The sequence below is a fragment of the Oncorhynchus mykiss genome, chromosome 19 (assembly GCF_057628025.1).
Source record: "Oncorhynchus mykiss isolate SJ-2025 chromosome 19, ASM5762802v1, whole genome shotgun sequence".
NCBI classification, from domain to species: domain Eukaryota; kingdom Metazoa; phylum Chordata; class Actinopteri; order Salmoniformes; family Salmonidae; genus Oncorhynchus; species Oncorhynchus mykiss.
In genome coordinates, this window is record NC_143040.1 from 35,264,421 (window position 1) to 35,278,331 (window position 13,911).

Here is a 13,911-nt window from a genome sequence, read left to right on the forward strand (position 1 = left end):
GAATCAAATCGACTTAGCCTATTTCTTCTGCTCCATTCTCCTATTCTTTCACTCCTGACCTATTTTGAGGTATTATTTGAATCACAGTCTTCTGTAAAAGTTTTTTGAAGTTAAGTCATTTACCTAATCGCCAAAAAGCAGTCTGCTAGCCAGCCAACTGTAATGCATTATCCTAATGAGCCATCCCAGTGCCTCATCTGTGTTCATTTGGATTTTCTGTTTGTCTCCTAACAGGCCAAACTGGATATTGCTTTCGGAACACACCACACGTACGTGTTCTTTTTCTCCCCTTGCACCATATCTCATCCATGTACCTTTTTGTAATTTGATCGGGAGTTTTGAAGAATTGTCTCACTGAGTTGGATATGCTTATTTTCTACATCAAACGGTGGCCTGAGCGGAATATGGTTTCATAGGTAAATGTGTTCAGTTGGTCTCTGAAGAATGAGCTCACACAGTCAGGGCCAGGGTTCTCTTTGTTTTTCAATTCAAAGTGCTGTGGAGCTGGAGCCCAAACAAACGATGCTTTAGCTAAGCGTACCTTTTAATGCACATTAATGTTAACCCGAGAGGAAGGATCTGAAATTGACGGCAGCGTGCATAAGTCACCTATCATACCCCCACTCAACATGCAAGTGAGCCTGGATCAGTATTCTGTACCATCGCCTTTCCACTGCCATTATAACACTCAGTAACTACTCTAAATGTCAACTTGAGAACAAACTGAAAGCCAGGTTGTCTGTTACATGAGATGATAACTGATTAGTGGGGAACTACTTTGTACGCTACTTTCATCCGATCTGTCTGCGCAACACTGCTTAAGTCTTCATCTTAACTACTCTGTTTTATTCTAAGTGTTAAACAGGAGAGCCAGTCTCTGTTTCCATTGTTGCATACTTATACGTTTGATTTCTCCCTGCTCCCCTATCGCTGGGTTGAATGATTCTTATGGTTTATTCAGGTACTCGGAGACTGAGGTTGGATGCCTCGGGGGTGATCTCTCCCTGTTTGAGAGATTTCTGTAGCGGGTAAATAAAATATTGATGCCTAGATAATCCTCGTCTAACACCCGTGTCTGCTCTGGTGGGTTGCACTTTGCTGCTCCGTGATTAGTTCGACCTCGGGCTGAAGACACACGCACAGTTACTTACACAATATTAGGCACACACACATAGGCTACACCTACACAGAGAGGTACATACACACAGTCACAAACACAACAAGATGAGCAATCAGAGGAACGCTCTCCTCTCTCCTCTCGTCTCATTGAATCATGAAGAGGTTTTCCTCCAAGAGATTAATAGAAAGGATTTTTCAAATCCTCCTAACACAGGGTCTCAATTTAGTCTCCGTAGGAGTGTTTGGCATTCATATATTTCTCTGCCTAGAGTTTCTAAAAGGCATCTAATGGTATATTTTTCAAACTTTGAAAAACACCAAACCAAAGTCTGTGAAACTTAAGTGTTCGTTACCTTCAGCTCCTCCAGTTCAATAGAGTTTTAACACATTAAACTGCTGGTCATTTCCGTGCCAGAATGGCAAATAAGTTATCATACATTTTATGTGCACCACCAACACAATGAATGGAAAAATAGATTCAAAGGAAATGGTCATTCGCTGAATGTGCAATATTAAAGGAGGGCTGTGATTGGGTTAAGGTTGATACAGTGCATTCGGAAAGTATTCAGACCCCTTGAATTTTTCCACATTTTGTTACTTTTCAGCCTTATTCTAAAATTGATTAAATATAGTTTTTTTCCTCAGCAGTCTACACACAATACCCCATAATGACAATGCAAAAACAGGTTTTTATACATTTTTCCAAATGTTAAAAAACAAAAATACCTTATTTACACTAGACACTTTGCTATGAGACTAGAAATGTAGCTCCGGTGCATCCTGTTTCCATTGATAATCCTTGATGTTTCTACAACTTGATTGGACTAGATTTGGAAAGGCTCACACTTGACTTATGTAAGTTCCCACATTTGACAGTGCATGTCAGAGCAAAAACCAAGCCATGAGGTCGAAGGCCGTAGAGCTCCGAGACAGGATTGTGTTGAGGCACAGATCTTGGGAAGAGTACCAAAACATTTCTGTAGCATTGAAGATCCTCAAGAGCACAGTGGCCTTCATCATTCTTAAATAGAAGAAGATTGGAAACACCAAGACCCTTCTTGGAGCTGGCCGCCTGGCCAAACTGAGCAATCGGGAGAAGGGCCTTGGTCAGGGAGGTGACCAAGAACCTGATGTGACTCCGACAGAGCTCTCGAGTACTCTGTGGAGATTGGAGAACGTTCCAGAAGGACAACATCTCTGCTTGAGAAACAAGATTGTCTGGTCTGACGAAACCACGATTGAACTCTTTGGCCTGAATGCCAAGCGTCACGTCTGGAGGAAACCTGGCACCATCCCTATGGTGAATCATGGCAGCATCATGCTGTTGGGATGTTCTTCAGCGGCAGGGACTGGGAGACAATTCAGGATCGAGGCAAAGATGAACATAGCAAAGTACAGAGAGATCCTTGTTGAAAACCTGCTCCAGAGCACTCAGGACCTCAGACTGGGGCGAAGGTTCACCTTCCAACAGGACAACGACCCTAAGCACACAGCCAAGACAACGCAGGAGTGGCTTCGGGACAAGTCTCTGAATGTGCTTTACTGGCCCAGCCAGAGCCCGAACATAAACCTGATCTAACATCTCTGGAGAGACCTGAAAATAGCTGTGCAGCGAAGCTCCCCATCCAACCTGACAGAGCTTGAGAGGATCTGCAGAGAGGAATGGGAGAAACTTCCCAAAAACAGGTGTGCCAAGCTTGTAGCATCATATCCAAGAAGACTTGAGGCTTTTGTAGCTGCCAAAGGTGCTTCAACAAAGTACTGAGTAATTGTTCTGAATACTTATGTAAATGTGATATTTCAGTTATTTTTAATAAATTTGCAAAAATGTCAACCTGTTTTTGCTTTGTAATTATGGGGTATTGAGTGTAGATTGATGAGGGGGGAAAAACTATTTAATCAATTTTAGAATAAGGCTGTAACTTAACAAAATGTGGAAAAATCAAGGGGTCTGAATACTTTCCTGAATGCATTTTAATTCCAAATGATATGTATTAAGAGAGCCCACTCTGGAAATGAGATGTGCTTGTACAGTATATTGTCAAAAAGGGTACTTTTGAGAGATTTACGTTTATATTTTTAATTGTCCGTAAATTAATGTAAAGAAATGTTATTTTAAACACTACTCATATTTCAGAGCACACAGTGAGGTTTCAAATGACACCAAGACTGGCTTTGTAGCATCGACAGACTCATTGTAATGTAAGGCCAAAATGACGTTTTCTTAAACTTGAATCAATTGTTTCTCAATAATAATGTTGAATACAGACTTTGAAGGTATGCCAAACATTCTTCCTCCCAAGGATATTTATTTATTTTATTTCAGGAAAATCCGAAACATCATAAATATCTTTGAGCCTTCCTGGCGTGAAATTGCTCTAATAGCTAAAATGCACTTAGTGTTTATCTCCCTCAGAATACTGATGTGGTGGAATTATGTACTCTCTTCGTTCTATAAGGGCTATTACTTTGTATTAATGCGCCAGGATAGATTGTATGAATGACCCTGGAAAGGTATGGTAGATTCACTGGCTGAGGTTAGGTAAGATTCTAGGAGTTAGATAATACATGAGATACATTATACTAAACAGAGCAGTGAAGATGGTGTTGCATCTTAATCAGATTGACTGGATAAATACAGAATACAAATCTGCAAAGTCTCTTGAAGTTGAATGTTGTTGTGGTTCAGTTGTTGTATGTTGCCTGTGTGTTTGTATGTGTATGGTGCATCTGCATGCTCGTTAATTGTGTCCTCCATCTTGTGTTGTCAGGAAGATGATGTTGCTGTGGTACGAGGAAGGCTTCAGAGTGGTCATTCTTACCTCCAACATGATCAGAGCAGACTGGTACCAGAAAACACAGGGGTGAGTCTCTGACAGTGGCCATGTTTGAAGACTACCATTTCTATAGACTGATTGCTATGCTAGGTGACAGTTTCGACAGTCTCAGTTGAGATAAGGTGAACTTCAACTTCATAATTCTGTTGTTAATGATTAAGTTATTGATTTCCTGTTTTTGCCCAGGTTTCTTGCATTGCCGGAGAACCAGGTGCCTTTAAAGTTGTTAGTTTGTGGTTTAAATAACAAAAACATTAGTCTCATATCTGAGTTGAATAGCTGTCGTCGTGATGTCTATTCATTCCCACGTTAATAACACATTTTCTCTTGGTTTCCATGACAACTCACTCAGCAGGCTGAAATGAGGCGCATTTCATACCCAAATGGTAACGGGGCACGTTTTTCATTTTTTGGGGCCAAACCTTTCATAGGAAGGAACCTGCACTGATTATTTTACAGAAACACATAGGCCTATTCAATATCTCTGCAGTTCATCTCTCTCTTACACAAACAGTAGAGATGTAATCATCCCATTTTTGTTTTATTCTGTCATTCAGGTGATTCCATCAGATCATTTACTTTCTACTCCGCCTCTCCCTAACCCTTGAAACCAGCTCCATTAGAGAGACTAACAGAGACGCATTTAAAGAACTATAGTTTGGCTTCTCCTCCGCCTAACTCCTCCCTTACTTAAATACGGTTTCTCACTCTCTCTTCTCTCCCTGTCACTCCACACACACACAGAGAGACTCTCAAAATCACATTCCTGTTTTACTCTGTCTCTATCTGATCATCATGTTGAAGAAGTGGTGAGAACAAGTATTTGATACATTGCCGATTTTGCAGGTTTTCCTACTTACAAAGCATGTAGAGGTCTGTAATTTTTTATCATAGGTAATCAAATCAAATAAAATTTTATTTGTCACATACACATGGTTAGCAGATGTTAATACGAGTGTAGCGAAATGCTTGTGCTTCTAGTTCCGACAATGCAGTAAAACCAACAAGTAATCTAGCTAACAATTCCAAAACTACTACCTTATAGACACAAGTGTAAGGGGATAAAGAATATGTACATAAATATATATGAATGAATGATGGTACAGAGCGGCATAGGCAAGATACAGTAGATGGTATTGAGTGCAGTATATACATATGAGATGAGTATGTAAACAAAGTGGCATAGTTAAAGTGGCTAGTGATCCATGTATTACATAAAGATGCAGTAGATGATATAGAGTACAGTATATACGTATACATATGAGATGAAGAATGTAGGGTATGTAAACATGATATTAGGTAGCATTGTTTAAAGTGGCTAGTGATATATTTGACATAATTTCCCATCAATTCCCATTATTAAAGTGGCTAGAGTTGAGTCAGTGTGTTGGCAGCAGCCACTCAATGTTAGTGGTGGCTGTTTAACAGTCTGATGGCCTTGAGATAGAAGCTGTTTTTCAGTCTCTCGGTCCCAGCTTTGATGCACCTGTACTGACCTCGCCTTCTGGATGATAGCGGGGTGAACAGGCAGTGGCTCGGGTGGTTGTTGTCCTTGATGATCTTTATGGCCTTCCTGTGACATCGTGTGGTGTAGGTGTCCTGGAGGGCAGGTAGTTTGCCCCCGGTGATGCGTTGTGCAGACCTTACTACCCTCTGGAGAGCCTTACGGTTGTGGGCGGAGCAGTTGCCGTACCAGGCCTGACAGGATGCTCGATTGTGCATCTGTAGAAGTTTGTGAGTGCTTTTGGTGACAAGCCAAATTTCTTCAGCCTCCTTAGGTTGAAGAGGCGCTGCTGCGCCTTCTTCACGATGCTGTCTGTGTGGGTGGACCATTTCAGTTTGTCTGTGATGTGTACGCCGAGGAACTTAAAACGTACTACCCTCTCCACTACTGTTCCATCGATGTGGATAGGGGGGTGTTTCCTCTGCTGTTTCCTGAAGTCCACAATAATCTCCTTAGTTTTGTTGACGTTGAGTGTGAGGTTATTTTACTGACACCACACTCCGAGGGCCCTCACCTCCTCCCTGTAGGCCGTCTCGTCGTTGTTGGTAATCAAGCCTACCACTGTAGTGTCGTCCGCAAACTTGATGATTGAGTTGGAGGCGTGCGTGGCCACGCAGTCGTGGGTGAACAGGGAGTACAGGAGAGGGCTCAGAACGCACCCTTGTGGGGCCCCAGTGTTGAGGATCAGCGGGGTGGAGATGTTGTTGCCTACCCTCACCACCTGGGGGCGGCCCGTCAGGAAGTCCAGTACCCAGTTGCACAGGGCGGGGTCGATACCCAGGGTCTCGAGCTTGATGACGAGCTTGGAGGGCACTATGGTGTTAAATGCCGAGCTGTAGTCGATGAACAGCATTCTCACATAGGTATTCCTCTTGTCCAGATGGGTTAGGGCAGTGTGCAGTGTGGTTGAGATTGCATCGTCTGTGGACCTATTTGGGCGGTAAGCAAATTGGAGTGGGTCTAGGGTGTCAGGTAGGGTGGAGGTGATATGGTCCTTGACTAGTCTCTCAAAGCACTTCATGATGACGGAAGTGAGTGCTACGGGGCGGTCGTTTAGCTCAGTTACCTTAGCTTTCTTGGGAACAGGAACAATGGTGGCCCTCTTGAAGCATGTGGGAACAACAGACTGGGATAGGGATTGATTGAATATGTCCGTAAACACACCAGCCAGCTGGTCTGCGCATGTTCTGAGGGCGCGGCTGGGGATGCCGTCTGGGCCGGCAGCCTTGCGAGGGTTGACACGTTTAAATGTTTTCCTCACGTCGGCAGCAGTGAAGGAGAGTCCGCATGTTTTAGTTGCGGGCCTTGTCAGTGGCACTGTATTGTCCTCCAAAGCGGGCAAAAAAGTTATTTAATCTGCCTGGGAGCAAGACATCCTGGTCCGTGACGGGGCTGGTTTTCTATTTGTAATCCGTGATTGACTGTAGACCCTGCCACATACCTCTTGTGTCTGAGCCGTTGAATTGAGATTCTACTTTGTCTCTATACTGACGCTTAGCTTGTTTGATTGCCTTGCGGAGGGAATAGTTACACTGTTTGTATTCGGTCATGTTTCCGGTCACCTTGCCCTGATTAAAAGCAGTGGTTCGCGCTTTCAGTTTCACGCGAATGCTGCCATCAATCTACGGTTTCTAGTTTGGGAATGTTTTAATCGTTGCTATGGGAACGACATCTTCAACGCACGTTCTAATGAACTCGCTCACCGAATCAGCCTATTCGTCAATGTTTGTTGTCTGTGAGAGACGGAATCTAAAACAAAAATCCAGAAAATCACATTGTATGATTTTTAAGTAATTAACTTGCATTTTATTGCATGACATAAGTATTTGATACATCAGAAAAGCAGAACTTAATATTTGGTACAGAAACCTGTGTTTTCTGCTTTTGCAGAAAAGCATCCCCAAAGAATGTTTCCACCTCCATGCCTCACATGACCTTCTCCCATTCCGGTTTGTGATGGTGTTCTTGGGGTTGTACTCATCCTTCTTCTTCCTCCAAACACGGCGAGTGGAGTTTAGACCAAAAAGCTCTATTTTTGTCTCATCAGACCACATGACCTCCCATTCCTCCTCTGGATCATCCAGATGGTCATTGGCAAACTTCAGACGGGCCTAGGACATGCGCTGGCTTGAGCAGGGGGACCTTGCGTGCGCTGCAGGATTTTAATCCATGGCGGCGTAGTGTGTTACTAATTGTTTTCTTTGAGACTGTGGTCCCAGCTCTCTTCAGGTCATTGACCAGGTCCTGCCGTGTAGTTCTGGGCTGATCCCTCACCTTCCTCATGATCATTGATGCCCCACGAGGTGAGATCTTGCATGGAGCCCCAGACGATTGACTGGGGCTCCATTGACCATCATCTTGAACTTCTTCCATTTTCTGATAATTGCGCCAACTGTTATTGCCTTCTCACCAAGCTGCTTGTCTATTGTCCTGTAGCCCATCCCAGCCTTGTGCAGGTCTACAATTTTATCCCTGATGTCCTTGCACAGCTCCCTGGTCCTGGCCATTGTGGAGAGGTTGGAGTCTGTTTGATTGAGCGTGTGGACAGGTGACTTTTATACAGGTAACGAGTTCAAACAGGTGCAGTTAACACAGGTAATGAGTGGAGAACAGGAGGGCTTCTTAAAGAAAAACTAACAGGTCTTTGAGAGCCGGAATTCTTACTGGTTGGTAGGTGATCAAATACTTATGTCATACAATAAAATGCAAATAAATTACTTAAAAATCATACAATGTGATTTTCTGGATTTTTTAGATTCCGTCTCTCACAGTTGAAGTGTACCTATGATAGAAATTAGGGACTTCTACATGCTTTGTAAGTAGGAAACACTGCCGATTTTGCAGGTTATCAAATACTTGTTCTCCCCACTGTATGTCTGGTTTTGGCATCTCCCTAGAATGGCTTCCTGGTGTCTGAAATCCATATTGAGGAGCCCTGTCCTGTTCTATTTTGTAGCAGCCTGCCCTGTCATTGGGGTCACATCTAGGGATACACCGTTATGACATTTTTTGCCGATATTTGCCTTGCCAAAAAACCCAATACCAATAACCAATATATATATTTTTTAAATAGCGGCCTTTTAAGCGTTCTAGTACAGTTAAATAGTTGAAACACACACTGACCAAAGTTATTTTCTTGGCATTTACGTATGTCCTCAGACATTGTGGGTTAGGTTAGGAATGCTGTGTTGCACGTGTAGAGCTGTATTTGTCGTGCCATCTTTACGTCATTGACCTACGTTATATACAGTGCCTTGCGAAAGTATTCGGCCCCCTTGAACTTTGCGACCTTTTGCCACATTTCAGGCTTCAAACATAAAAATATAATACTGTATTTTTTTGTGAAGAATCAACAACAAGTGGGACACAATCATGAAGTGCAACGACATTTATTGGATATATCAAACTTTTTTAACAAATCAAAAACTGAAAGATTGGGTGTGCAAAATTATTCAGCCCCTTTACTTTCAGTGCAGCAAACTCTCTCCAGAAGTTCAGTGAGGATCTCTGAATGATCCAATGTTGACCTAAATGACTAATGATGATAAATACAATCCACCTGTGTGTAATCAAGTCTCCGTATAAATGCACCTGCACTGTGATAGTCTCAGAGGTCCGTTAAAAGCGCAGAGAGCATCATGAAGAACAAGGAACACACCAGGCAGGTCCGAGATACTGTTGTGAAGAAGTTTAAAGCCGGATTTGGATACAAAAAGATTTCCCAAGCTTTAAACATCCCAAGGAGCACTGTGCAAGCGATAATATTGAAATGGAAGGAGTATCAGACCACTGCAAATCTACCAAGACCTGGCCGTCCCTCTAAACTTTCAGCTCATACAAGGAGAAGACTGATCAGAGATGCAGCCAAGAGGCCCATGATCACTCTGGATGAACTGCAGAGATCTACAGCTGAGGTGGGAGACTCTGTCCATAGGACAACAATCAGTCGTATATTGCACAAATCTGGCCTTTATGGAAGAGTGGCAAGAAGAAAGCCATTTCTTAAAGATATCCATAAAAAGTGTTGTTTAAAGTTTGCCACAAGCCACCTGGGAGACACACCAAACATGTGGAAGAAGGTGCTCTGGTCAGATGAAACCAAAATTGAACTTTTTGGCAACAATGCAAAACATTATGTTTGGCGTAAAAGCAACACAGCTGAACACACCATCCCCACTGTCAAACATGGTGGCGGCAGCATCATGGTTTGGGCCTGCTTTTCTTCAGAAGGGACAGGGAAGATGGTTAAAATTGATGGGAAGATGGATGGAGCAAAATACAGGACCATTCTGGAAGAAAACCTGATGGAGTCTGCAAAAGACCTGAGACTGGGACAGAGATTTGTCTTCCAACAAGACAATGATCCAAAACATAAAGCAAAATCTGCAATGGAATGGTTCAAAAATAAACATATCCAGGTGTTAGAATGGCCAAGTCAAAGTCCAGACCTGAATCCAATCGAGAATCTGTGGAAAGAACTGAAAACTGCTGTTCACAAATGCTCTCCATCCAACCTCACTGAGCTCGAGCTGTTTTGCAAGGAGGAATGGGAAAAAATGTCAGTCTCTCGATGTGCAAAACTGATTGAGACATACCCCAAGCGACTTACAGCTGTAATCGCAGCAAAAGGTGGCGCTACAAAGTATTAACTTAAGGGGGCTGAATAATTTTGCACGCCCAATTTTTCAGTTTTTGATTTGTTAAAAAAGTTTGAAATATCCAATAAATGTCGTTCCACTTCATGATTGTGTCCCACTTGTTGTTGATTCTTCACAAAAAAATACAGTTTTATATCTTTATGTTTGAAGCCTGAAATGTGGCAAAAGGTCGCAAAGTTCAAGGGGGCCGAATACTTTCGCAAGGCACTGTAGAAATGCATGTCAGCTTTGACATCGGCGTTAAACTACACATCAGGCCGATGTTAGCAGTTTTTAGCTGATATCGTCCGATTCCGATATGCTTACCGATATATCGTGCATCCCTAGTCATATCACACAAGACTGCAATGTCTGTCACCCCACCCTGGCTTTCAGCCTCTGTCATGCTGTGGATGACTACAGGAATATTATGCAGGGTGTGTTGATGTTGTGAGATTGTCTCGCTGTGTTTATTTTGTCTCGAATGATGAATGAAATACACGTCATTAATCCCCTGAGGGGAAATGCAGGCTCATGGGGATTCATCAGAACACTGATGACTAGGGGTTGTATTATTGTAATGTGTGCAGTAATATTTATCTGATGTTGTATTGTGTATCTTTCTGTGTGTGTGTGTGTGTGTGTGTGTCAGGTTGTGGATGAGTCCTCTGTATTTACGGTTACCCAAGGGGAGTCCAGAGACAGCGGGGGAGTCGCCCACCCTTTTCAAGCGGGACCTCCTGGAGTACCTGGGGGCCTATCGTGCCCCCGAAATCACCGACTGGATTCAGAGGATCAGAGAGCATGACCTGTCTGAGACCAGGTGAGACGATGTTGAACGATGATCATGTTCAATTGGCACGACACAGCTGAAAACATTTGACACACATTAGGTACTGAAGTGTACCCCACTTCATGCCAACTGAACTGGACCCATTTGAGATGTTGACAGCTCCTCCTCCTCATCTCCTCAGGGTGTATCTGATAGGTTCCACTCCAGGGAGGTACTTGGGCTCAGACATGGAGAGGTGGGGTCACCTGAGGTTGAGAAAAGTAAGAGTTCTTCTCTTGCTTCTATCTTGTACATTCTCAGATGAAGTAGTTGTGACATTTTCGAATGCTCTACATCGGGGTTGGATAGCTGCATTTTGTTTGTGAGCTTTTGTTCCAGCCCAGCACTAACCCGTGTTTTCCTTAGTTCTGACCCTGTCTCTGTGTCTCTCTCTTGTATAGCTGTTGCGCGACCACACACGGCCCATCCCTAACGAAGAGAAGTGGCCTGTCATTGGTCAGTTCTCCAGCATCGGCTCCATGGGGTTGGACAAGACCAAGTGGCTGGCAGGGGAGTTCCAGTGCACTCTGACCACCCTGGGCAAATCGTCTCTTCGCCCAGATCCCCCCATGCACTTGGTACGTTCTATAAAACACCCAAATTGTACTAGTCCCCCTCTGTATATATTTAGTTGGTACGTTCCAAAAACCTGCCACTGTAACTCTATCGTCTCTAACTGGCCACCCTAGAGAGGGTGGCAATCAGCACCGGCCCTGAATACACAAGGGTTCGAAATTTGGTTAGTTATGTTAGTCACTCACAGTCACTCAATGACAGTGACTCAATTAGCCCATGTCAGCAAACATTTTTTAGATTGGTAAGTTAGCTGACTATACTATCTAAATCTTGTTGTAATTATGGCCAAATTATCAATCGGACACGCAGGGCATGTGCCCAGGGGCCCTGACCTCCAGGGGGCCCCCATTTTTTGATTTTGTTAGTCACTCGCACTCAGATATCATATTAACATGGTATAAGTCATGGAAAAATTTAGGAAATTAGCTTTTAAACTGCAAAAATATCTCTACCCCATGGCAAAATGTGGAGATTTGCATGATGTTAATTATAACGTTTCAGTGTTCTTTCTGCCCTTTGGCAAAATGTGTAGAATTACAGAATTTGCCTTTAAACTGCAACATTTTCTCTCCTCTGTTAAGAGGGGGGCCACTCTTTTGCCAGCGATGTGGGGGCCACCCCAAGCAAATATTGCTTCGGGCCCCCAAAAGGCTAGAGCTGGCCCTGGTGGCATTCAATGATTTATATATACACTAGATGACTGATATTGGGCACTGTTCCTTTCTTGTACTTGATTGATGAATTAAGGTCACTGATTAGTAAGGAACTCCCCTCACCTGGTTGTCTAGAGCTGTGTTTTGAATACCCATACAAACATACTGTATTCTACATACTTAATGAGTATTTACAAATACATATACTATTAGTTCATTTAAGTATACTGTAAACGAACAGAATCCTTTCAGTTGAGCGTACTAGCGCTTCGCTTGACTACCGGAAGTTGATGCTGTTGCTATGCAACCTCTTCCTAGCTTGTTAGCATAACCTATTACTAGCTACACATTTTACAACTTCGGGTGTGGTCTTAAATTCAATCTGGAGTGCCAGAGTGTTGTCAAATTGTCCGTTTGTAAATTCAGAGCTTTTCGCTCTGAGCGTTCAGAGCGCACACTGGACGCTCTGGCCAAGGAGTAGGGTTGACTCGAGCGTTCTGACCTTAGCTTGGGCGCTTGACTGCCCTTCTAACTGGCTAACGTTGGCTAGCTTGCTAGCTATTTCTAGACACAAATGAGAGAACACCTCAATCTGACCATTTTACTCACCCTTGCAGAGCTGATTAGGCTGTTTACATGTGTGGTGACTAACTTTGCTGCTGGCAGCAATTGAATTAGGCTTTTTTGCTGACGTTTAATGACACCAGCCATAATCAACGAGGGTTGAGTGTTCATAAATTCAGCCGTTATTCTGCGCTCTGGTACAATCAAACAAGAGTGCTCTGAAATCGGAGCATGTAGCCAAAGAGAATTTACAAAAGCACCCGAATGTCCATTGAGAACGCACAACGACTATACTACTTTGCTAAGCTAAGAATGGCTGAAATAATCAAGTAAATGAAGATTGGGTAGTTAGCCTGTCGTTAATAAACTGGCAAGTTTGATGTATTAGTAGACATCTAATGTTAGGTAGCTAACTAACATACCGGTACATACTGCTGTAATGATATGCGGTTCGTTATGATAGCGTAGCTAATAAATTGTCAGCCAACATAACGTGTAACGTAACTTATTTGAAAAGTCATTACATTATTACATTGCTCAACATTTTCTCAACAATTGTCATAATTAGTTAAAGCAATGAATTTGTATCCACTCTCGTTGGACTTCAGCTGCATATATTCCGCAATTTTCTTCAAATCACCCATTTTAAACCACACATTTTCTGAAGAATTGCATTATGGGCTCTAAAAGCACGGAAATAGTGCCACTGCTTGTATACTTCGTATTTTGGCTAATGTAGTAAGACATCCGGGAACTTTTTGGCATACTATATATATTAACTATATACTAACTATATACAGTGGGGCAAAAAAGTATTTAGTCAGCCACCAATTGTGCAAGTTCTCCCACTTAAAAAGATGAGGCCTGTAATTTTCATCATAGGTACACTTCAACTATGACAGACAAAATTAGGGGGAAAAATCCAGAAAATCACATTGTAGGATTTTTTATGAATTTATTTGCAAATTATGGTGGAAAATAAGTATTTGGTCACCTACAAACAAGTAAAATTTCTGGCTCTTACAGACCTGTAACATCTTCTTTAAGAGTCTCCTCTGTCCTCCACTCGTTACCTGTATTAATGGCACCTGTTTGAACTTGTTATCAGTATAAAAGACACCTGTCCACAACCTTAAACAGTCACACTCCAAACTCCACTATGGCCAAGACCAAAGAGCTGTCAAAGGAC

General features: G+C 42.8%; 1 protein-coding gene across 4 annotated transcripts in view; it reads left to right on the plus strand.

Annotated features, from left to right (window-relative positions):
• Positions 1-13,911, plus strand: part of tdp1 (tyrosyl-DNA phosphodiesterase 1) — a 60,879-nt gene that overhangs the window by 6,193 nt on the left and 40,775 nt on the right. For 3 of the 4 annotated variants that reach the window (XM_021573707.3, XM_036954502.2, XM_090210821.1), the window contains exons 6-10: positions 235-269; positions 3,891-3,983; positions 10,750-10,920; positions 11,072-11,150; positions 11,331-11,507. In XM_021573707.3, coding sequence (XP_021429382.2) covers positions 235-269; positions 3,891-3,983; positions 10,750-10,920; positions 11,072-11,150; positions 11,331-11,507 — 555 coding nt within the window. Of the gene's footprint in view, positions 1-234; positions 270-3,890; positions 3,984-6,807; positions 7,764-7,896; positions 8,024-10,749; positions 10,921-11,071; positions 11,151-11,330; positions 11,508-13,911 lie in introns of those variants that run through there. The other variant, XM_090210822.1, reaches the window with a different exon arrangement.